The sequence below is a fragment of the Sceloporus occidentalis genome, unplaced genomic scaffold (assembly GCF_023333645.1).
Source record: "Sceloporus occidentalis isolate IW3139 unplaced genomic scaffold, rSceOcc1.0.p SCAF_1, whole genome shotgun sequence".
In the NCBI taxonomy this organism is placed as follows: domain Eukaryota; kingdom Metazoa; phylum Chordata; class Lepidosauria; order Squamata; family Phrynosomatidae; genus Sceloporus; species Sceloporus occidentalis.
This window is the reverse complement of record NW_028316981.1, coordinates 180,534,137-180,559,958: the sequence shown is the minus strand read 5'-3', so window position 1 is coordinate 180,559,958 and position 25,822 is coordinate 180,534,137. Positions and strand designations below refer to the sequence as shown.

General features: G+C 42.9%; 2 protein-coding genes across 6 annotated transcripts in view; both read right to left on the bottom strand.

Moving 5' to 3' along the window:
• Positions 1-7,115, bottom strand: part of LOC149322923 (histone lysine demethylase PHF8-like) — a 39,753-nt gene extending 32,638 nt beyond the window's left edge. For 3 of the 5 annotated variants that reach the window (XM_089484801.1, XM_089484809.1, XM_089484831.1), the window contains exons 1-4: positions 6,135-7,114; positions 3,954-4,039; positions 2,581-2,701; positions 291-451 (exon numbers count right to left, since the gene is read on the bottom strand). In XM_089484801.1, the coding sequence (XP_089340927.1) occupies positions 291-451; positions 2,581-2,701; positions 3,954-4,039; positions 6,135-6,232 (466 nt within the window). In that variant the 5' untranslated portion in view covers positions 6,233-7,114. Of the gene's footprint in view, positions 1-290; positions 452-2,580; positions 2,702-3,953; positions 4,040-6,134 lie in introns of all 5 variants that reach the window. The other 2 variants (XM_089484823.1, XM_089484816.1) reach the window with 1 other exon arrangement.
• Positions 7,116-18,657: 11,542 nt separating this feature from the next.
• Positions 18,658-25,822, bottom strand: part of LOC149322922 (constitutive coactivator of PPAR-gamma-like protein 2) — a 42,016-nt gene continuing 34,851 nt past the window's right edge. Inside the window, exons 15-16 of the mRNA XM_089484792.1 lie at positions 25,366-25,423; positions 18,658-23,430 (exon numbers count right to left, since the gene is read on the bottom strand). Of these exons, the coding sequence (XP_089340918.1) occupies positions 23,125-23,430; positions 25,366-25,423 (364 nt within the window). The 3' untranslated portion in view covers positions 18,658-23,124. The remainder of the gene's footprint in view (positions 23,431-25,365; positions 25,424-25,822) is intronic.

Sequence of the window (25,822 nt, the reverse complement as noted above, 5' to 3'; positions counted from 1 at the left end):
ACCACATAGTACAGTAAGAAAAAGAAGAAAAAAGAGCAGAATCTAAATTTAGATTACTTTTCTTCGTCTGGCCCAAACACCAACCCTATCTTGGCAACTAAACCACCCAATATGGCAATGCTGATGAACCTCTGACTTGCTGAACATCTCAGGCATGGCAAACAATAAAGATTGTGGAAATTATAGGCCACATCTGATGAGCCAAAAGTTCCACACTTCTACAATGTGAAAATCCTCTTTCACTCATCTGTCAGCCTGCCCACCAGCCTCCCCAGTTCCCAAGCACTCACCCACATAATGCTCCACATCACGCACAGTGAATGAAGGTGGAGGAAGAGTCATGCCCAGCCCATCTTTCTTCAGGACAAGTATGGGCACACTGAAGCTGTTCTCCTCCAGGAACTCCACAGTCAGCTGGGCCCCACTTGGCTTTAGAATTACCTCATCCGCACTGGGGAAGCAGCATAAGGAAATCAAGTCAAAGATACAAGTCTCCTCCAAATTTTGCAGCGGAGTATCAACCTCCCTCCTTGGGCAACCTCCTTTACCAGCAGCCAGGTTGGCTGGGTCTAACAGGAATTATATGGCAAAATATCTGGAAAGCCAAAGGCTCTATGGACCATACTTGTAATCTTTATATAGTCTTCTGTTGCCTTTTAGTTTGTGGTTATGATTAAGGACATTGCTTTCTTCTACATATACTTTGTTTAAAGAATTTATGCCTTATGGTACACCACCCTGGAATCCACAGGGTGAGGGGCAGCTTAGAAACATTTAGTTTATTATATATGCTTGTCTCTCCACACTTGTGGCTTTGAATTTGAATATTGCGGATTTGATTGTTCATGTATTTTATTAATATGTTCTCTCTAGGAATATCAAGGTCCTCCAGAGCAACACTATGGTCAACTTTAACCAAAAGTTGCACTGAAGGACCAGAGATTCCTAGAGAGAACACTCCACTAGGCAGTTGTAGCTCCTCCAGCACAATTCTATGGTCAATGTTTGGCAGATTCATCACTTGCACTCCCAGCATAGTTTAATAAAGCTACACATAGTTCTAAAATGTAATAGAGCCAACATCTACTATCCAATGTGAAATGTTATGTGTGTGGTCGAGGGAGGCTTCTTTTGTTTTGGACAACTTCTTTTTCTCCAGCCTCAGCCCTCACCACCTGCCCATTCTTTGGAGACTCTTTGTGAAGCTGCTTGTAAGGAGGGGTGGGGAGGGGTGAGCAGCTGTACAGAGATTCCCTAAAGAGCCACCTATTCCAGTGCTGAAAGAAAGGCAGAAAATAAAAAACAGACCAGTTTGTAGAACAAAGAAGGGCTTTTGTTCCAGAAATAACCTGTGCTCAAAAAGGTATCAGGCTGTTTAAGGAGCTGTTCTCTTGTCCTGCTCTGCACATTCTGCACTGTTTTTCATAGCTCAACAGACCACTGGCCTTCAACCTGTTTTAATAAACTTGGGAAAGTTACTTTCTAGCACTAGAATTCTCAGAATCCCCCAGCCAGTACAGTAACTTTTCCAAGCTCAGCAAATGTCTAAAAAGAAGTAACAGATCTACGACGTCCCAAACACGATCAGCTAAAAAATAAACACTAGTCTTGGTACAGCAAATTGTTAATACACCATGCTTTACTCTTGTGCCTGCCAAGTCCTTTGGGGACTTTCAATTCTTTCTTTTGGGAAGAAAACCGCATCTTCCTTCCGCAAGAACCAGACACATATTCAGTTTTAAAAAATAGCATCCCATTAAAACAGGGCTGGGCAACTGTGGAGGAACCGGAGTCCAATTTCTTTTCCCATGCTGTTGTCTCCCACATGGGCTGCACTGTTGGACATTAGTACACTGACATCGCATCACTTCTGGCTGCCATTTTGACTGACTTTTGGCCGGGGATGGGTGGATAGATTAGGGTAACTGGGGAAACAAACTATTGAACTTGTGGCTAGTTTTGAGCAGTTTTCAAGCAAAATATTGCCCCCAAAACAGTACTGAAGAATTTATACTGGGTGGAGTGTGGGGACTTTAGGGGCCACACACTGGGTCTGAAGGTCTGCATGTGGCCCACAGCCACACTTTCCACAGAGCTACTTTAAATCATGGGTGGGAAATATGCAGGTGCCCAAGCTATCATTTGGCTGTAACTCACATCAGCCTTAGCCAGCATGACCAACAGTAAGGCATGGTGGAAGTGGTAGTCCAGCAACAACTGGAAGACAACATGGTCCCCATTTTTGACCCAGAACAGGGCTGCTCTGGGAAGGAGGCATTTGCTTTAGGTAAGTGATGGGGATGGAGCACAAGAATCAATAACCCACCTCCCAAATGCCTGAATCATGTTTGAAAGGCTCCTGATGTTATGAATGCCTCATCTCATTAATATTGCCCTATTCAGAATTGCTGAGTGAAGTAAGGCTCCAGAGAGCCTGAAATTCCCTTCCAGGAATACCATCCTGGCCTCTCAGAGCAAGGGCTTTACTCCTTCTGAAGACAAGCCATCCTCCAATGTAGTCTTTAGCACACCTCTCTGTTTTTCTTTAGTGACCCAAAGAACAGCAACTGTGATTCCCACCTTGGAAACGTCCTGCTGCGAAGCTCCTTGATGAACTGAGAACTACCAGTCTTCACTGTCTTGCCAACCTCTTTGTTCACAGACAACTCAGGATGTTTTGGGTTTCCCCGGCGCCGTTTCACTGAGGAGAAAAAGGATGGAGGAATGAAGAACCAAAGGATGAAGGAAAAGGAAAAAGCTGAAAAACGTTAAACCTACTTAGTCAACAGCCCTGCACATGAGCAGAGCTATGCTACAAAAGGGTCATAGTAAAGCGTTAAAAACCAAAGAGCTTGGATCAGTGCCTTTTTGCTACAACCCCCAGATTCTTAAATCAGTATGATAACTGGCTAAGATGTCTGAGGGATTCAGGGACTTGTCATTCAAAAGCTAATTTTTGTAGTCTCTCAAAAACATACTGCATCTGACAAGCATCCATTCTAATCAACAACTCAAACGAAAAGACCTCATGGAATGGATTCCTCCTAAGACTCTGAAGCTTGCAGTTAGTCTTCAAAGTACCAGCCTAAACTGGAGACACTCATCCTCTCAACACTATCAACACTGTACCTTTCCTTAACAGTAACATCCAGAGTAGAAGATCTATAGAAAATCTCAGCACTGCCTGAAATCTCTTTATGCCTATATTGATCAAAAACCAAGATGTGTTGCTATTGAATGCTTGGCCATGCTTAGGCCATTGGCTCTATTTGCAAGGCGTGTGCATACATTACAAGGTTCTCTACAGAGTAATGAAACCACAAAATATAGTACTGGTGGTTTGGGTTTTGGACTAGGGCCCTGAAGAGCAGGGCTCAAATCCCCACTCAACCATGAAAATCCACTGGGTGATCTTGGGCAAGTCACAGTCTCTCAGCCTCAGAGGGAGGCAATGGCAAACCCGCTCTGAACAACTACTGCCAAGAAAATCCTGTGATAGGTTTGCCTTAAGAGTTGCTGTAAGTCAGAAACTATTTGAAGGTAAACAACAACAAAAGCATGCCTGTTACTCAAAAGAGACTACTTTAAATACTAGCTAAATGCAAAAACCCAAGAACAAAGCAAAAACCAGAATTGTAGAACTATAGAGTGGCATAGGTGGGTAAGATGGGAAGCATGGATACTAGAAAAGAAGTTCACAAAGAGTAATGCAAAGCTTCTGCCCAATTTTAGTATACAATCTGTGCTTTGATGTTATGAAGCTTCTCTGACTATAAGGATTATGAACTTAAATTCTGCATTCACAGGAATCCCCAAAATATAGATTTTGTGTTTTGTGCTCAGAGAGCAAATCACAAGCATGGCCAAGCAAGTTTACAGAAATGAGCAATACTTGCTTACATTCCATTAAAAAACCCAGGAACAGTAAGCACCTCAGCAGGAACAGAACTTACTGACAGATGGTCCATGAAGAAGTTGGCAGTTGGGGCAGTGATACAAGTCAATGTCAGCTGCTGCATCCTCTTCTACTCCGACACAGCTTTTGAGGAAAGAAGACACTGTCATACTCTTGTTCAAGAAAAACCATTCCCAGAACCACCCATAGTTGTATGATAGCCCTGCAAAGGCCCAAAATACCAGCCCTTACAACTCTGAGTTACCGAACTACAGTGAAGTTCAGAGTGCCTACCTTGTCTGCTCCATGTCTCAAGGAACAATGATACACTATGCTTAACATCTCACAGAATAGATGTCTATGCTAGAAGGATCCCTTCTTTGACCCAGTCTAATTATGCAAATTTTTGATAATCTCCAAACCAAGCACACATCTTAATGATATGACGGAATTAAAGCCAAAAGAGCCATCAAAGCATAAAACACTCAGCAGTCCAATAGGCTTCTATTTTGCTTAAGACAAGACACCTTTCTCTGCTTTGGTAGTGATATTGCCTTTGTTTATTTTAATATCCCTTACAGATGACATTTCATATAGCTCTTCAGTAGGCTTTGCATGAGGTCACCACTACCTGGAGTAGACAATATTGGCTAGATGAACTCATGACTTGGCACAGTACTAATTTGTTGCAGGTTCATATGCTCCAGGGTAGAAAAACTCACTTCATTAATGTGCAGAAGGAAGTTGAGTGGATCTGAAACATGCAATGAAAATGGGACTCCTGGGTCTTGCATTCTACAGCTACTGCACCTGTTCATCCCTTACGTAGCAGTCACTAAGGCATAGGTGGTGAACATTTAACTCACTAGATGTTTTTGACTCCAATTGCTAGAACTCCCAGCATGACCAATACTATGGATTACAGGAGTGTTAATCCAAAGATTCCCCACCCCAACATATGGTCTGCTACAATGGCACATCACATGTGTGTAAGGATGGATGATAGACGATACATTTCAGGCCTTGGCACTGCCAGAGTTTAAGATAAGGGTGGAGAACTTGTGGCCTCCCAGATATAGTTGGAAACTGGAACATGTAGACTGGGGCTAATGGGAATTAGAATACAACAATATCTGGAGGGCCACTGGTTTAAGGCATGTCAGTTGTTTGGTGGGTGTTTACATGCCGTCTGCTGCTAGATTTGCATTTCTATCATTAGTGTCAGTTGCCCAATTCCATTCCTAACACTCACCCCAAGACTCTATATGCATGCACAGCCTATCACTAAATACCTACTACTAAGGACTGAGACTGTGGTACTTTGCTGCTGAAATGTAAATTGAAAATGTACTTTGGACATATTATGAGAAGATGTGACTCACTAGAAAAACAATAATGCTTGGTAAGGCAGAAGACAATAAGGAAGGAAGACTACATTACAGGTGGATAGACTCAACCAAGGAAGCAACAGCCCTGAATTTGCAAGATCTGTGCAAGGTCACTGATGACAGGGTGACCTGGAGGTCTCTCAGTCACAGGGTCGCCATACGCTGAAGTTGACTTGATGGTAATTAACAACAATAAGGATAAGCAAAAGGGAAGACCTATACACAGTATATAGTAAAGCCTTATTCAAAGCCTTCAGAGAAAATAGGACTGACCAATTTTTAAGACAGAATGTAAAGTTTTAATACTATGTGGATTTGTGTACCTTCAAGTCATTTCTGACTTATGGCAACCCTAAGGTGAAACAATTATGGTGTTTTCTTGGCAGAATTTGTTCAGAGTGGATTTGCTTTTGCCTTCCTCTGAGGCTGGGAGTATGTGACTTGCCTAAGGTCACCCAGTAGTTTCCAATGGTTGAGACAGAAATCCAAAGCCTGCTCTCCCAGTGTCCTAGTCTTAACACTCAAACCACTATACCACCCTGGCTGTTTCTGTTTGAGATGCACTCTGTGCAAAATTTTCACATGGCATTTTTGCACAGTAAACAGCATATTATTCACAGAAAAATAATATTTCTGCACAAATGCTGTTGCCTGTGAAAAATAAGTGCAATAAAAAAAAACCTTGACACAACTCAGCTATAAAGCAAAAACCATTTCAGAATGATGGCCAGATTGTTCTGATCTTGCTCTGTGGAGCCCCCTAAGTTCAACCTACCACCTCCTTGACAGTAAGCAATTCAGATTGGTTACGGCTGCTGCTGCCACCCTCCAAAGGGGCACTGGCTCCTCACCTGCCGTGGAACCAGTCCTGGCAAACATCGCACTCGATCATGAAGCGTGTGACATCGTAGGGCAGGCGGCAGAGACAATACACAGGGACGGAGGCCATGGTGGCTGCCCCACGTTTGGGCAAAGGAAGGCTCCTCAGGAATCAGGCGGTCCACTGAAGCAAACTGGAGGAGCCGGTCATCCTTCTTGAGTCCGAAGTCAAGTCAGTTCCCCAGCTACTGGGGGGACGCCTAAATATTTCATCCACCTTTACTTTTGGCCCATCCACGTTGGTGCAAAAATACAGTCGGGTTATTCTTTTAAAGTCTTTTGCGCCCACAGAAACAAGGGGTATCACCCCCAAAAACTGTCTCTTAAATCCCCCTCCCCCTAGATAACCTAAGCTTTTATAGGTTTCCCCCAAGATTATGGTACCCTCAAAACATACCTTAAAAAAGAAGGTTATGGTAACCTTAAAACATACTCTCAAGAGAAGAATATGATACCCTTAAAACACATTCTCAAAAGAAGATTATGATCCCCTTAAAACATACTCTCTAAAGACTATGATACCCTTAAAACCTATTCTCAGAAGAATAAGGTACCCCCCCCCAAAAAAACATACTCTCAAAACCAGACTATGATCCCCTCAAAACATACTCTCCAAAGAAGACCATGGTAACCTTAAAACATATTCTCCAAAGAATACGATCCCCTTAAAACATACTCTCAAAATGGGACTATAGGGGTAACCTTAAATCATACCCTGACACCCTCTGCTCTCCCCTTCCCCCAAAACAGATGCTGAGGAGTTTACAGTCCTGGAAACAAAGGAGTCATGGAGCAAGACCCCCAGGTTTTTGTTTCTGGGGGGGATCCCCAACGTCCCCCTCCTCTTCCTCTCTTTCAGGAGAGATTCCCAGCTTGTCCTCCAGCCTTCCTCTCAGCAAAGGCAATACCTTTGCTTTCGACCCTTAATCCCCAGCTAAGAGCTCCCCCCCCCCTTTATTTCCCCCCTCTCCTCTCCCTTTCTATTTGCTCTTAGGAGTCTTGCTTTGCTCCAAATCAGGGCTCTCCCCACATCATCCTTCCATAGGCCTGCAGCGCTGCTGATTCACACGCCGGGTCCCGGAGCCCTCTGCAGGGAGGAAGCCTCTACTCCAGAGCGGGGATTGAGGCCTTGTCAGGGCAAAGCGGCTCCGTGGGCTTTTCCGCGGCGGGAGAGGCCTCTGCGGGGCCCAGGGTCCTGCTTTCCCCCCTCCAGCTCCTCCTCAGTAAAGTTTATTCAAAACAAGGGAAGGGAGAGGAAGAGAAGGAGGGGGGAGGGGGAGGAGGAGGAGCCAGCCGCCATCTTAGGGGAGGCACGGAGTGGAACGCTGAGGGCGCCATCTTGGGAGTGGCGGGAGGGAAGGCCCTGAGGAAGGGCTGGGGCGGCCATCTTGGAGAGGGAAGGAAAAAGACTTAATATATATATTTAATATATATATTAGGTATATATAATATCATAAATTAGATATATAAAATATATAAATATAATCAATATAATAGATCATATATAAATATAATAAATTAGATATAAATATAATATAACATATTTAAACATAATAATAATAATAATAGAATAGAATCATTTATATAATATTATATATTTAATATTTTAATATATTATATATTATATATGATTATATATAATACATATAATATATATTACGTATTAATAATATAATATAATACATATAATAATGTGTATGTGTAAATTTACAGCACTTTATAAATAAAGGTTAATAATAATAATAATATATAAGTATATATATTATAAATATTATAATATATGTATATATAATAAATATAATAATAAACATAATATGATTTAAATATAATATGATAAATATAAATTATACTAATTTTTATAACTATTATTATTATTATTATCATCTTCTTTCTTAACCTTTCTACTCTTAGTATGTAGAGAGATCTTGTAGCACTTTGGGGACTAAAGTCCAAAATACCCTGCAGAAGTACTATCTGAGACTGCTTTGACTGCCCTGCAGGCCCAGTGCTAGAGAATCCTGGGAATTGTAGTTTATTGTAACACGAGAGGTCTCTGACCGAGAAGACTAAATGTCTCACATAACTACAGTTCCCAGGATCCTCTAGCACTGAGCCAGGGCAGTTAAAGCAGTCTCAAACTGGATTATTTCTGCAGTGTGTTTTGGACCCAACTGAAAGAAAGAATAAATAAATAATCATAAATTTATAGTATAGTAAATAATAATAATAATAAGAAGAAGAAGAAGAAGAAGAAGGAGAAGTTGGCAGCATGAGCTTCCCTAGACTTCAGTCTACTTCCTCTGATGCATTTAGTGCAGCGTGAAGTGTCCTCCTCTTGACTTTTCCTAACTCTATGGTGGAAGCGTTGCGGCGTCTACGTAACGACGTCGCGGGCGCCGCCATGTTGAGAGTGGCCATGGCACCGCAGGCGCCATCTTAGAAGCGGCCAGGGGATTATTTCACCGGATGTTGGCGTGTCTTGTCCTTCCGGTGCCCCTTAGTGGCGTATCTCAGTCAGGTTCCCTCTTGAGGGAAAAGATACTCTTGAGCAGTGGTCCCCAAACTGTGCTCTTTGAGGGATTTTGGACTTCAGCTCCCAGAATCCCAGGCTGTTGGCCAACGTGGCTGAGGCTTCTGGGGGATGAAGTCCAAAGTCTCTTCAAGGGCACAGTTTGAGGACCAGTGCTCTTGAGGGGTCTGCCTTTCCCATCTATACAGCATTCTAAGAACCCTAGTGAATAAAGTGAGTTTCCTCTGCTTTGCCGAGTTGTCTCTCTCTCTCTCTCCTTGGTTGCAATCCTGGATCCATGGCTCCATCCGCACCGCTGAAATAATGCACTTTAACATCGCTTTAACTACTGTAGCTCAATTCTATGGATTCCTGGGATTTGTAGTTCGTTGTGGCACCACTGCCATGGCTCAATGTGACGCATCTGTGGGATTTGTAGTTCGTTGCAGCACCATTTTGACTCAATGCAATAATTCCCTGGGATTTGCAGTTCATTGCAGCATCATCTTGGCTCAGTGCTGTTGATCCCTGGGGTTTATACTTTGTTGTGGCACCACTGACATGACCTAAATGCTATGGATCCCTTGGATATGTAGTTCGCTGTGGTACCACTGTCTTGGCCCAAATGCTATGTATCCCTGGGATTTGTAGTTTGTTGCAGCACCATCTTTCCTCAGTGCTATGGATCACTAGGATCTGTACTTTGTTGTGGCACCACTGTCTTGGCCCAATGTGATGCATCCCTGGGATTTGTAGTTCATCACAGCACCATCTTGGCTGTGGGTCCCTGGGATTTGTAGTTTGTTATGGCACTGCTGCTGTGACCTAAATGCTATGGATCCCCAGGATTTGTAGTTTGTTGTAGCACTGCTGTCTTGGCTCAAATGCTATAGATCCCTGGGATTTGTACTTTGTTGTGGCTCCAAAGGTCTCTGACAGAGAAGGCTACATGTCTCACAAAACTACAAATCCCCAGGATTCCATAGGAGGGAGCCATGGCAGTTAAAGTGGTGTCAAATGATTATTTCTGCAGTGTAAGCACAGCCCAAGTCCTTGGGAATCAATCCTCTCGGACACACTTGTAACTGAATCTGGCTGAGCCGCTCCTTACCCGAGAGTAACCCCATTTAACTCAATGGGATTTCTGAGTGGATGGCAAATTAAAGGAGAGATATTTTTGAAAATGCATAAGTAATTTCTTTGGGACAGAAACCACCTTTTGTTCTGAAATAGTGCCTGTCATTTCCGACTACCTGGCATCTGATTTTCCATTGTCTGACCACCATTTCATTTCTTTTACTCTTACTTATATCCCACCTCCTCCTCGTACTGTCCAGCGCCATTTCCACAACCTTCAGTCTGTTAACTCTGACCATCTCAGTCAGACTTTGAATTCATCTCTCTTCTCTTGATCTTGGGGACTCTGCTGATTCAGCAATGTCTTTATTTAATTCCACTCTTTCTTCAACTCTTGACAGCTTTGCTCTTGTATCTGTACGCATGTCTTCCCCTAAGACTAGGCCTCAGCCCTGGCTCACTCCCACTATCAGGTTCCTCCGGTCCTGCTCTCAAGCAGCCGAACGTCTTTGGAAAAAGTCTAGAGAACCGGCCGATTTCATTCATTATAAATTCATCCTTTTATCTTTTTCACACGCTCTGTCTATGGCAAAACAGAACTATTTTAAATCGCTGATCTGTGCTAATGAGAGGCGTCCGCAGCGTTTGTTCTCCTGCTTCAATACACTACTCAACCCTTCTTCTCCCCCTGTCTTCTCATCTTTTTCCCCCACTGACTTCGCCAACTACTTCATCACAAAAGTCACTACTATTCGATCTGAAATAGTTCCTCCCGACTTGCCCCTTACCACTAACCTCCTGGTACCTTCTACTAATAAACTCTCTGTGTTTCCCCCTGTTTCTCTGGATGAACTCTCTAAGCTGCTAAATTCTTCCAAACCTACTACCTGTTCTCTTGATTCTATTCCCTCCTGTCTCCTAATCTCTATAGCCCTTCTCTTCTGCCCTCGCTCCTCTATATCTTTAATCTCTCTCTCTCTATGGGTTCCTTCCCTTCTGACTTCAAACATGCTCTCGTTTCCCCAATTCTGAAGAAACCCTCTCTCGACCCCTCTTCTTTGTCTAGCTATCGTCCAATTTCTCTTCTTCCTTTTCTTTCTAAGGTCCTAGAACGGGTCGTTTATTCTCGCTGTATTAAGTTTCTTGAAGCCAACTCCATCCTAGACCCTTTCCAGTCTGGCTTTCGCCCACGGCACTCTACAGAGACAGCCCTCACCAAGATCTCAAATGATCTCTTGCGGGCCAAGGCAAACGGCCTCTACTCTATTCTCATTCTTCTTGATTTGTCTGTGGCCTTTGACACTGTGGATCACTGTCTCCTGGTTGATTTATTTTCTGACCTTGGGTTCTCCGACTCTGCTCTCGACTGGTTTAAATCTTACTTGTCAGACAGATCTTTTGCAGTGGTCACGGGTGGTCAGACTTCATCCTCTGTTCCGCTATCTGTTGGAGTTCCCCAGGGCTCTGTCTTGGGTCCCCTTCTGTTCTCTCTATACACACTGTCCCTAGGTAAACTCATCAGTTCTTTTGGTTTCTCCTATCATCTGTACGCTGACGACACTCAGCTGTATCTCTCCACCCGACCTTTAGACGGGGCTTGAACAGCAAGTTTCTTCTTGTCTGACTGCCATCTCTCAGTGGATGCGGCTTCGGCGCTTGAAGCTCAACATGTCTAAGACTGAGCTTCTCATCTTTCCACCTAAACCCACCCTTCATTATTCCTTTTCTGTTTCTGTCGACGACACTTCTATTCAACCGGTTCATCAAGCCCGCAGTCTTGGCTTCATTTTTGACTCTTCTCTGTCATTTATTCCCCAGATCCAGGCCACTGCCAAGGCCTGTAGATTCTTTCTCCACAATATTGCCAAGATCTGTCCATTCCTCTCAGCCTCTACTGCCAAGACTCTGGTCCATGCCCTAGTGGTTTCGCGACTAGATTATTGTAACCTTCTTCTGACAGGGCTTCCTCTTTCACACCTCCATCCTTTAATCTCTGTCCAGTATTCAGCTGCCCGCATTGTCACATCCGCTCACCGCTTTGACCATGTTTCTCCTCTTTTATCCTCCCTTCATTGGCTCCCCTTCCCCTTCCGCATCCGGTACAAGTTTTTGTTACTGACTTTCAAAGCTCTCCATGGATTGGCCCCTCCTTACTTATCTGACCTTCTTTCTCCTTACATTCCTACTCGCACCCTCCGCTCTGGTAGTCAAGGTCTCCTGTCACAGTGTAGGACTACCACTGCCTCCTCCTGAATTCGTCCCTTCTTGCTTGCTGCCCCTTACTCCTGGAACCTTCTTCCCCCGCATGCACACCTTATCACTTCTCTACCCAATTTCAAAACTGAGTTAAAGACTATATTGTTTAGAGAAGCATTCCCAGAAGTGAGCCCCTCTCTGACCCAGGAAGCCTCCTTTTAACCATTAATTAAGAAGCCAAGCCCTTCCTCCAGTCCAGGGGTAGGCAACCTGCGGCCCGCGGGCTGGATGCGGCCCAGCGAGGCCTTGGGACCGGCCCCATCCCAGTCCTGCCGCCGATTGCCACCGGGGCCTTTGGGGGGCAATTGTCTATAGAAGCCTCAGAAACATGCATTTATATTAACATTTTTTTTAAAATCAGCAAATTTTTTCACATGTCCTCCATTTTTTTTTAAAAAAGTGTCTTCCATTTGAAATTTTTGTCCTACATTTGTCCTGGTTTATTTATATATTTAATTTTTTAAAATTATTTAATTATTTATTTTTTAGCTTCGGCCCCCCAGTTGTCTGAGGGACAGCAACCCGGCCCCCGGCTCAAAAAGATTGCCTACCCCTGCTCCAGTCCATCTGCCTTGGTCCAGGCCTCGGAGGTGGAGAAGATCTGCTGGACCCGATCCTATTCCCCATCACCACTCCCTTCTCCTTTTGTGTCGTGTCTTTTTAGATTGTAAGCCTGAGGGCAGGGAACCATCTGACTAAAAGATTGTATGTACAGCGCTGTGTAAATTTCCAGCGCTTTATAAAGGTTAATAATAATAATAGAATTTTACTTACTTATTTAGAGTATTTATGTCCCGCTCTTCAGCCACAAAGACTCTCAAAAGCAGTTTCCAAATTGTTAATTTGAGAGCTCCCTGTTCTCAGGTTTACGATGTAAGGATGCATTTACACTGTGAAAATAAGACAGTTTGATACCACTTTAACTGCCATGGCTCCATTCTACAGATCTGAAGTGCACCAGCACTCTTTGGCAGAGAAGGCTAAAGGGCTTGTAAAACTACACATCTCAGGATCCCATGGGATGGAGCGACAGCACTTAAAATAATAAGAATGGCGTATCATTCCAAATATTTTTTGGACTGCATGAAAAACACTTTAGGAAGAGTAACTGTTTTACTAGTTGTTTCACAGAGCATGAGTTGATATGAAGATTGAGGAAAGGGACTACTGGTTAGAGGTAAGCTGGCAACTTATTCCCAGGCTTCCATATATCCCAGGCATGTGGCTCTGCTGAGAAATGTTCCTCATAGCTCTGGCTCAGATCAAGACACTGCCTTGGCTGTTAGAGGAGCACCTTCAGGATCATAGGAGGCACACGTCATAAACTATTGCAGTTAAAATTTATTTTGTCTGGTAGCTCTGTTGTCATCTCACAGAGAAGAAGGGGCTGAGACTTCTAGTTCATGCAAGAATTGGCTGAGTCTAAACTGAAGTTAGGTTTGGCGCAAAACATATCCCGATTTGCATAGGTGTACGTGAAGCATTATGAAAGCTGGATCCCACCCACAGCATGTTTAAAAGGATCTATTCTGCACAATTTTCCCCCTAATCATAGAAACATAGAGTTGGTAGAGACTGCAAGGGTCATCCAGTCCAACCCCATTCTGCCATGCAGGAAATCACAATCAAAGCATCCCCAACAGATGGCCATCCAGCCTCTGTTTTAAGACCTCTAAGGAAGGAGACCACTACCTTCCGAGGAAGGAGTGTGTCCCACAGCCCTTACTGTCAGGAAGGTCCTCCTAATGTTGAGGTGGGATGTCTTTTCCGGTAGCCTGCATCCATTGTTCCAGGTCCTGTTCTCTGGAGCAGCAGAAAACAAGCTTCTCCCTCCTCAATACTCCCTTCAAGTATTTAAACAGGGCTATCATATCACCTCTTAACCTTCTCTTCTCCAGGCTAAACATCCCCAGCTCCTTTCCAGACCCTTCACCATTTTGGTCGCCCTCCTTTGGACATGCTCCAGTTTCTCCACATCCTTTTTGAATTGTGGTGTCCAGAATATTCCAGGTGGGGCGTAACCAGAGATGAATAGAGTGGCACTATTACTTCCCTTGATCTAGATACTATACTTCTACTGATACAGCCTAAAATCGCATTGGCCTTGTTAGCTGCCACATCGCACTGTTGACTCATGTTCAACTTGTGGTCTACTTGGACTCTTAGATCCCTTTCACATGTAGTCTCGTTCATCCAGGTGTTCCCCATCCTATATCTGTGCTCTTTATTTTTCCGCCCTAAGTGCAGTACCTTACATTTCTCCCTGTTGAGGTTGGAGCAAGTAGCATTGAGATTTGCCCTGTGACCAGTAATGCCCACCACTGGCATCTGAGTGGGCCCTGGCCACTCATTTTCAAAGGCATCTTCACATCCATGACAGCTGGAATCTTATTTTAAACCGGGGGGGGGGGGGGGGAGAATTGGAATTTTTAACGAAGCTGACTTTTCATCCATACATTGCTCTCCCCTGCGTTTCTGTGAAAGTCCAAGGGATCTTTTGTACATCAGACTCTGACCCTTTACAGAACTCAACAGGAGACATTTTTTTTACTAAAAGAATAGACTTTATTAAGCACTGTAAGTCTCTCTCCATCATCAATAGATGAACAACGTGCCAAGATGCCACCAGCAAAAAACATTCCCAAAAGACACCCAAGCTTTCTGATTGCAAACCTACTGCGGGTTTCCCCTGATTTAGAGCAACCTGTCCAAACTTACACTGATTAAAAAAACCCAACAACCTATGGAGCTTGTTGTGGGGTGCGAGGATCGGGGAGATGGGGACTGGATTATCAAGGTTGGGTCGGGGTAGTAAAGAGAACATTTATCCATCCACTAAGAGCAGGTGTTAATACCATAAAAAGAAAAATAATAACCTTTTAAAAAAGGAAGAAGGGAAGAATGAATTTCTCATCACCTTCCCATTTAAATAAAGCATGAGCTTGCAATTGACAGGGGATCACTAACAAGAAAAATAAATCAGATTTACTCCATTCGGCAAAAAGATTGGATTGTATGTTTGTTTCTTTAAAGCTAAAATCTCAAGCTAAACATCTTTAATAGTGGTGGTGGGGAGATAGATATAGATAGATATATATATACGGTAAAATGCAACTTCAAGGTTACTCGAGAAGGGTGTGTGAGGGGAAAGACTGGCTTAAAAGAACAACTGAGATTGAAGTTTTTTACTTTTAAAATCTTACTAGGCGTTTAGTTACTATCAACAAAGCATCTACCAAAATACAAGAGCAATGGTTATAGTCAGAAAAAGTGTACATCCCATCTGAGAGGGTAATATTATAGACAGATAAGGTGCATTTGGGAAGAAGGGGTCTTTCAAAATTGAAAAGGAAAAAAAAATCTAATTTTAAAATGAACTAGAAAATGAGCAACAGTGTCTGACCTTTAAGCAATGACCAGTAAATAGCAATTAAAGACTGGAAGATTTCTAATAACCAAGTGTGTGTTCATTAGGTTTCTTTTCAACATTAAAAATGGACTTCGGAAATAATCAGCACAAGATAAAACCAGAAGAAATTGTGAGGGGGAAATGAAAATTAAAAATAGACCATGCATATTCAGTAAAATACATGTCAGGTACGTCAGCTACTATAATGATTCAACCTCTGCGGTTAAAATGCTGCTAACTAGATTAAAAATTAAAAAAAGAGAGAACGCATTGTAGTTTTCTTAGGATTCTTATAGCCTGATCCTAACCATGTTTACTTAGAAGCAAGTCCCGCTATTTCAGCGGAGCTCACAGCCAAGTAAGTATGCTCTATCTGCAGCCTAGGTTCCTTTGAAAGTTGAGTGACAAGGGGGGAAAGGTGGTCCTTTGCCTTAACTGGCTTCTCAGTGGCACTGCGGCCTTGTCACAGGCTCTAGTGTATACATAGAAATGATGTGTGGACTGGGATACCCCCATTCCCCTCCACAATAATTCAGGTCCCTGTCGCAACGTTTGTCTGTGACTTTCCCCCAGGGATCTAAGGGTTCACTTTTTTGCTTCTGAATCCAAGAAAAAGTGGAATTCGAAATCACACCAGAAAATGGTTTAAAAGCTGCCCCTGGAGAGGCTGAGTAGCCTTTTCTAGTGTATATATACATATTGCAAGTACGTTTGGACTTCTGTGTTTCTCAAGAAGTTCTGGTTAAACTGACTAGTAGCCACAGCTTATGAACTGCTAGCCAGCCATATCCTGCATTACTGACTCAAGATGGGATGAAAGACTCCAGAGATACGCAGGGATTATTGGTCAGTAAGTTGGTTTTAAACCCCCTCCCCCGCAGAATCACAAAACTAGATAGGAAGCAAGCCAACATCCCATGTTATGACTGTATGGACTGAATCCTTAGGAAGGTAGTTGGACTTCAAGAAACATGCTTAGAGAACCTGGAACTGGTGTCTAGTGCCAGAAGTTTAAAGGTATGGTTTTCTTTTAACTTTGGTACCGGTTGAACTGGTACCAAAGAAGGAACCTTCCTTCATCTGAGCGGGAGCAAATCTGAACTCAATGTATTTTGAATATATTCTACTATGATAGGAAAAACCTTTCTGGTAGGTATTTAAAGTCCAGTACATGGTGAGGGATCAAAAACACCTCACCAGATCACTTCAGTTACAACTGTCAGCCCCAAAGTGAATAGCACAGCAATAAATCATAACAAAACATGATCTCTCACCTACTGGTGCAAACACACCATTGGATCAAATGTCCAGAATGTGCCGTGCAGATCAAGTGACTTTAAAGGAAAGGTCCTAATTGTTATCACCCAGGAGCCAGGGAGTCTAGCCTTAGTATCACAGAGGCAGAATGAAAAGTGAGAACGCCTCAAGAGCGTCACTCTCAACAAGACTTGGGAACATCATTCAGGAGTATCTTGAAATGCTTATATATGTCAGGAAATGTGATGCTCAGATGGAGTACCACAGTGTCACCACCATTTTATTTCCCAAACGGAAGCCATGCATCCAAGCCACTTCAAAATCTGCCAAGTATTTTGCAGAAATATTTTTGCACTGTGCCTTGTTCTTCCTCTTCCAAAGAGCGGCCTCCTTGTGCTGGATGCTAAACTAGGTTAGAATTCCTTAATTTTACAAGTGTCCTGTACTGCTAAGGCGACAGCTATCTGGACATACAGGGAAAAGGCATACCCTTTATTTCTCTGCCATGTTTCTCTGGATCATAACCAAACTTAATATCAACAGTTGTCATGGTCTTCCTCCTCCTGTGTGGTAAACCAATCTAAAACCAATTTCAGTTACACATCTGAAATTTCCAGAACAAATTATGTGTCAGAATTTGGGTTGGAGGGCTACCTTAGATACATTTTGAATCTAAACCTTTCACTTCCAGAGCCTATGTAGCCCACATTCAGGAACCACCAAATTCTAACATCACATGAGGATCATCTGAGTTTTAATATCCGCTACAAAAATTAAATTAAAAAAAAGCTAAGAGTTTCAACCATATATGTGATAATCAGAATTTCATTTTGTGGGGCGGTGGGGTGGGGAAATGAGCATTGAAAAATAGTTATAGCTTTGCACAGCTATTCATGGCATTATACTATCAGCGCCGACTTTTGATTTCCAACCCTAAAAGCAAAAGTATTTCTGATATTAGCATGAGGCTTCAAAAAACCTCTTTTATCAGCTGCTGTAAATACAAGTGACATCATAGAACTGACTGGCGATGGGGCAATTAGCACTGTTTTGCTGCTAGGTAGATGTGACAATATAAAGAGCCTGATTTCAGTAGTTGAGAAACATGCTTCCCAAAGCCAGCCCAGCACTCTTGATCAGCAATTCTGGCTATAAGTCTATGTGTTTTAATACAGCAAACAAGGCTTCTCTTCCTTGAAGCTCTTAAGAGCCCATCCAGACTTTTCTCAGCTTTCACCTGACAGATTTGAAATGGAATAGGAGATCCATTTTAATGTTTCCAAAACTACGCTGGACATCTCAATTAGACCTTAATCTAAATTGAATCTTTCCATCAAAACAAACGAAGCCTTGGAATCAAATATTATGCATGACAAAAGTGGGTGGCATAGCTTGGGAGAGAAGTCTTTGCTCAATGACCTCTGATAACAAGAAGCCCACCAGATCTCTTGAGGACATGCATCATCATTTCTCATTAGGGCTCTCACACCATGGAGCAATGCATCTCACATCCAAAGTAATTTTTACATTTGGTCATGTCAGCAAGTGTGTAAATATTATGCAATAAGATGGGGCCTTAAGGTTATTACAGTGAAATTCAAAAATAAAACATATTTAGTAGTCCAAAAGTATGCAGGGAGAGGCCTTGTCATTTGGACCCATGTTCTATCGTTTTCATCCATGTCTTTGGTGCAATGTTGGGCTTAAAATTGAAAGCCCTCAGGAATACATATCCCCACCAACAACAACATGGAAGTTTATTAACATTCCACTGAGTGATTTTAAAGATGCAAAATACCTGCTACTTTTTGAGCTCAGCAAAAGTTGAGCAATTCCCAATAAAATCACATCTATTGTTGAAAAGCTACTGCTACCAATTGAGGGAAAAGTATCTGGGATATTTGTCCTGGGGTTTCAGAATGAAGTTACTTCAATCTTCCGAGTTTTCTGTAGTGCCAAAAAAAGGACTCTGTATATTTTGAGTTAGAAAAAAAAAATCAATTTCACAGTCTTCAAACACTGAATTCTGACACTTGTATCCAGTATGTAAAGGATACATATTTGCACACCTTTATTTTGCATAATTCGTTTAAACCCAGATTTTTCTTGATTTGAATGGTCACTGAATGGAGTATAAATTCTACCCTAACACTACAAATGTGATTCAACCAACCCACTGGCATTTTAAAAATTTCATCTAGGCACATCCCATACTTTGAGAAATGCATTTATAACCACAAAGATTAAAAAGTTTGAAAGGGAAGAAGTTGGATTATGAAGGAGCTGAATGTAACCTGTAGTGCTACAGTCTGTACATCTGCAGAATCACAAAGTACACAAACCTAGTTTCTGTGCCCCATTCAGATTAATCTCTCCATTTCCTATATCAATACCTTGCCTGGCCATATTGTTAAGGAAAAAATAAATTAATAAAAAGATCGGATCCAGTTGCAATGGATTCCGTTTCTCAAGCACTGGAAATATGTATGAGAAAATTAATACAAGAGAAGACTGAGAAACAGCTCTAACTGCTCCCCTCCCCGTGTGATATTGTAGCGATATGCCTTTGTGTTAGCAAACCTGGGTTGCAACAAACCCAAGCAAGCCGGCGTCTTCAAATTCTGGGGTACATCCTCAGAACTTGCAATGGTTACGTTGCTTGGAAATTTTGTTACTGGCACAAAGAGGAAGTAGTCCTTCCCCTCCAAAGGATACTGTCAAAAGTGGCAGAAGCACCCCCAGAGACAAGGGGTGTTGACTCCCTCCTCCCTGGAACACCTTTTAAAGATGCCAATTCACTTCCCAGACATTATTGGGAATCCAAGGAAAAGGTTAAGCAGTGTCCTGTTTGCTTAACAGAAGTATCATCAAGTCACAGTGATTTATACATACCCTTCCCACCCGTAACCCTGGGAATAAAGTGGATGTCTCTTATCACCAAATCATTCCCACTCAGAGCAGAGTTTGTGACAGAGGGCACAGTCAGAATTTAAAACAGTTACTCCTTCCCCATTAGCTCCCCAAGAAGGTTGGTTTAAGTCATCTGAAGTGGAAGCTAGGATGTTTTCTGAAAAAGCCCAATTCCAAAACTATTGGTGTGAAGTTTTAAGTTCTGCCTTGCCCTCCACCCAAGATACCCAAGACAGCACCCGAGACCATAAAAAAGGATGCATTTGCCTCACCTGGTCTGTTTTTTCTTTATGGAGAGATCCACAATTTGAACACCCTACCTTTGTTTCTAGATGCTTCCCCACCAGACACAGCCTTTCTAGGTATTTCTAATTATATGTTTCTAAAAATTGGGAAGAATTTACTTTGCTTGTGACTAAAGCAGTCAACATGCTCGAGACCCTCATTCCTGGCTTCTCTTACCTAGGGAAACGTTCAGTGCCAATGAGAGAGAAAATTGTTTGAACCAATAGGCTTGTGTGTCAGGTATTGCTGAGCTCCCTACATTTTACTTAGTTCAATATTTTGCAGCCTCGCCATTTAAAAACGAAGCAACAGCATTAGCAAATGTAAGTGCTTAAGGTCACTGGGGCCAACCTGCAGTGCCTGGCCTGACTTCATGCAAACCTCAGCCTCATTCTAAAAACCCTCTGCAAGCTATCAGTTGACACCTGTGCCAAAGGCATGTCTTTCCCTTGGCAGTCTGCTTGCTGAGGACAGGGAAAAGGAAATAGCATGCAGTTTCAAACTATGCCACCCTCTGCTGGGGAAAATCAATCCTCAACAGAAGTGGACTCTCCATCCTGCTTAAAGGACATTTTAACTGCCATTCTATAATCACATTTAACAATTAAGAGACTGGATAATGAGTGAATACCCCTCCCTGGCTCGCTCCACAACAATTTAAATTCAAGAATATAGGATCCCTGGTTGCATCCATTCTTCCTAGCTTAACCAGCTATACCTCTTTCTCCTTGAAATAGATTTGTACTACAACTGCTTATCTTGTGACAGTGAATTGCATACACTTCTTACATACTGTTACGGAGTTTCTTTAGTCGTCAGAGGTGGAACCAACCAACTTGATATTTTTCTAGGCATGTTTCAAGCACGTGTCTGGTGGAGGAAGCTGAAGGGAAAAATACTCAGTTCACCAGAGAAGTGGCTAAAGAGGCAGAAGTTAAAACCAAAGCACATTTGAGAATGGTGTGACTTTTCTGAGAATCTTGCCATCCAGTATTCTGAGGCATGTGCCATGGAGAATTTAAGTAATATGCACTGCAAAACTGCATACTTGGGCACAGCTGGAAAATTAGTTTGAAGCTTTATTTTTAAAACACTTGTATTCTTGCTCACCCTAACTTCCACTTCAATTTTACTCAATCCATCTCTTTGAAACCACCCGTTTTGCCTGCCTGTGGGCAAATGTACTCTGTGTTAAAAAGAAGCAATTTCAGTACACAGACATCTTTGTGCTTTCTTTAAAATATTTAAATCATCTACCAGATTTTTTGACATTACTTGTTCAGCTTCTGAAATTCAAGGTTTCCATTTTCTCCTGAAGAGGTTCAAGGTTGCAGAGGGTAAGGATGGGAGCGAAAAGTTAAAAAGAGAGTACAAAATCCAGAGTGGCAAGGAGCAGCAGCCAGGAGGACTGAAGAACGAGCCATGCTGGGCAAGAAAATTCCCCAAACATGCCCACCACCACCAGAGCTTAGAAAAATGACTTTTCTGTCCTATAGTTTTCAGAGCCCCACTCAATTAGTCTGGCCAGGAACTGAGGAATGCTGGAAGTTCTAGTACAAAATCATGACATTCCTCAGCTGTGCCACTGAAAACTTTGACCAGCAACTTTCAGAAGCTATCCACCCTGGCTGCATGCACACTTCAGAAATAAACTAGTGTGACACGACTTTAACTACCTTGGCTCAATGCTATGGATCCTGAGAACTGAAGTTTGTTGTGTCACCAGAGCTCTCTAAAAGAGAAAGCTAAATGTCTCATGAAACTACAGTTCCCAGAATGACCCACTGGTGTCAAACTGGATTAATTCTGCAGTGCGGGTGCAGATGCAGCTTCAAAAAACAAAAAAGATTTCCTACAATTTTTAGCACTAAAATGATTATGATTTGTTGATTTAAAGCTAATACCTGTTATTCCTAAAATGCCAAACTATTTATCAGATTCTATACTGTGTACTGAAGTGGCAGAGTACGCCCGGCACTGTGCGTAGAGAAGAATAACCCATCTCCAACTGAACAGCTTCAATTTCTTCCAGACACTCTTTCCAAGCACAAGAACTAGACTCCGAACCACCATCACCATCACCATCCACCAAGCTCTGGGTAGGACTGATCCTGTTTGTCTCCCCAACCCTCCCCTCCCCTCTTGCAAAGCGAATGGCAATATACTCACACCCGTTTTCCAACCCCAACCGTGTCCATTTGCTCACAGTCCTGGAAATGCAACAGCAAGTGCTTGTCTGTTTTTAAGGATAAGAAGTTTTGTGTCTGATATTGAGAGACCTGCCACATGCAGCCCCAGCAGCCCTGTTTACAAGGCCATTGCTGGGAACCAATGAAGCAGGCCTTTAATTCATAAAACGCATAGCGCTTCGGAACGCAAGTTGTCTCCCGGGAACATTTTCAACCCTTCTGGGTTTGCCGCATTCATATTTATATATAGCTCTATTCATGTTATATATAAATATAATCTCTCTCTCTTTCATATACAATAAAAAGCACAGGCTGACCACTATACACATCTTTGTGTATACTCTGCAACAGCTGTGCTACTCTCTCTCTCTCTTTGTCTTTTAAAAATCATTTTGTCTCCCTCGCTTGACTCCATACCATTAACACCATCCTCCAAAGCAACACTGCTATTTGGCCTGATGGTGGGGGAGTTGGCAAGAAATTAACAAGGCAGGCAGGAAAAATCTGCCCCACTTTAAAATAAAATCTTGCTGGCTTTTTTCCCCTTAAAAATATCCCCTTCCCCAAATTCAGAATTCTTGCCCCCCTAAAAATACTCCCCTCCCCACTATAAAATAAAAAAAATAAATCAAAAGTCAAATAAACTTAAAAAAGAAGAAAAATATGCTGCCTCCGTGGATCCGATTGGCACAATGGCAAATTCAAAGGGAAGAGTGCAAACAGCTGATGTGATCACATCCAGGATGGGATGAGAGCCCCACAGGCATTCCCCTTAAACTCACACTGTGGAAATACATTTCCTGCTGACAAGAGATCAGACCTCACATCACACAAACCCTACAAAACATGCAGTGTGAGATATCAAGGAAGCTCCCCTCCTCCCCCCACTCCATTCTGCACAAAAGATCCCTCTGCCCCACAGCACTTGATAACCCTGGTTTTCCAAGGATTAGCTGAAGTGCTGCATCTTTCTCCTCTCCCCTCCCTTGCTTGCAAAGTGGGGGAGACACCACCTCTTCTTTCTCCATCCCACCCCATTGCCAGCCAATCGGAGCCACAGTGGCTTCTATTCACTCCTCTTTCTGGAGAGCTTGGAAGGAAAGCTTGTTCTCCGAGCACCGTTCCGGGTCCCCACTTAGCGTCCCAAAGAAGGGATTATTGTTATTGCATGAGTCAGTGTCTCTGGCTAAGGCACAAGGTGATGTGGCTGAGGTGTACGCTCCAGCGCCGGAGTCCTCACCCACCACAGGGGTGGTGCCCCCATTCCCATTCACCTGGGACTGAGGACGGCTGCTACTGCTGCTGCCACCACCACTGCTGCTACTGCTGTTGTTGTTGTTGAACTCAGGTGTCTTCGCAGGTCCCTCAGTAGAACCCTGCCAAATGCAAGACAACAGCTGTAGCAAAAACAGGAAGGTGAACAACTGGATTGGCGGTAGCAGGCTGAATGGGGCAGAATGAAGTTGCCACATGAGGCAGCTAATTTTGAGTCTGAAAGAAGGCTGCTCTGCCTCATACAGCAGAATGTCTTGGGCTGGCATTTGAGAGCCAGTGTGGTGTGGTAGTTTGAATGCTGGACAAGGACTTTGAAAGACTAGGGTATGAATCCCTGCTGAGGCATGGAAATGTACTGGGTGACACTGGGCAAACCATACTAATAAATCTTGCCAGGAAAATCCTATGATAGGATCACCCTAGGTCAGAGTTCCCCCATAGGCACATAATAGCAACACAGTATCAGATATATTTCCACCACAAAGCTGCACACCTTCTGTACTGGGGATAAAAAGCCACTTCCTTCACAGAATTAACATTTGCATTAATACAAAGCCCATCTCCAAATGCAATCAAAGAGGTCAATTTCAGTGGCTTTCAACCTTTCACTTTATAGATCTTTTAAACTTCCAGCTCTTAGAAATGTTGGATGAGACTTTTAAGAACTGAATTCCAAAACATCTGGAAAATTTAAAAGTGAAAAGTACTGTTCTATATAATCCTGTGATGTGGACTAAAGAGATTTTATGCAACGGCAGGTGCAGAAATAAAAAGATAACTTTGGGGCTTGACAGTCCGACCCGAAAGGGCGGGCTGAAGCCGCCCGTTTTTGCTCCTGAGGGAGCCTGGAGCAACCAAACTGCGCAGGCTCCCTCTACACCAAAAAGAACCCACTAAAAGCGGGGTCATTTCGGTATGCATGGCCGCTGCTATCGGTGTGCCATTGACATACTGTGGCATATCAATGACGCAAGCGCGGTGCCCCGACATGTGGACGCTGTGCCACGCTTGCGTCATCATGGCGGACCCCATATGGACGGAAGGCCGCCATGATGGCGCCGCCACTGCATGCTAGGGCTCAGGAGCATGCAGATGCTCCGCACTCCTAATTTTGGCCCCAGGGCGCCATGTAGTCAAATCATTTTTGACTTTGTCAAATCAACCAGTTATAATTACTGATTTTGTAAATCAGTAAGATTATGTTGAAGTCAACAGAGAGAAAAGCGTATTGTTGGCTAATCCCAGGTGTGGAACCCCCTCCCATGGGAATTTCAATTGTCCCCCTTTCTGCTCCCTTATTACCAGCAGGTAAATAGCTTTTTATTTAGGCTGAGCTTTGGCTCTTAATTCATGTATCAGAATGTGCTTTTAATGGGTACACTCTGCTTTTATTTTTTATTATGTTTAAATGTGTTTTAAACTGACTGAATTTGTGGTTGATAGCATTGCTTTATTTGTTTTAAAAAATTTTGCACTACTAGGGTTTTTTTAAAGAGTTCTGTGCTGGGAGAAAGGTGTGATAGATGGACAAATGGATGGATGGATGGATGGATGGATGGAGTCATACCCAAAAATCTTCTTTCTGGGCATGGACTATGTACCAAAGTATCTAGATGCTGTTACTTGCACTCTGTCTTTCTTTGTATTAAAAAAAAGCTTCTCTGCATATATAGGAGATGAGGCTGTCATCCTTGTTTTATGGACATATGGATGCAAAAAGTAACATATGAGCAGACCAAGAAAGAGAGCAGATGCCTCCAGGTTCTCCAAAGTTTCCCTGAGGGTGGTAGGCAAAATCTCCAAGAGCCTTCTTTGTCACTCCCATTTAGGACTGAGGAATTTATTAATTCCTTAGTTCTAAAGCTTCAAAAGAAGTTCCTTCCTTTCCATGTCTGCCTTGTAGTGGCTAAGAGGGAGGGCACTCAGAGTGTGTGGAAGGGCAAGAGAAGACATAGGGAGTAATCCTTTACTTAGATAAGTTGGAAAACAGGCATGCTGTACACGGCACAGGAAACAGTAAGGACAAAGACACGTACTTGTTTGTTCACTTTCTTGTTTCCTTTGGGGGCTTTTCCAGAGGTATCACGGCCACGGCTGCAGAAAAAGAGAAAGCGATATGAAAAATAGATACAACAGATCAAGTTGTAAATACAGCTCCTCACCCAGGATAAGTAAGAATAATTTCTACACAGGGATGTTTTCTGAAGCTGGGAATTTTAGGTCAAAAACTATCATAGGTATGCAAGTAAAGGCCAGCTAGTAAAGGTAGTGGGCTGTCTTCTGTAGATTTGTCAGGCGGCACAGATTATTAAGAGAACTGAACAAATATTGTTAAATTAGTAACAAAAAAAGTGGCAACAGAACTCCTCCTCTTCCTCAGTTGTTATCTGTCAGCAGTTATTCCACCTAATTACAGCTGAGGGAGAGGTGAGGGGCCAGGTCCATTCCTTCTGATCAAATGAGAACACAAATGCTATTTGGCTTTCCATGCCT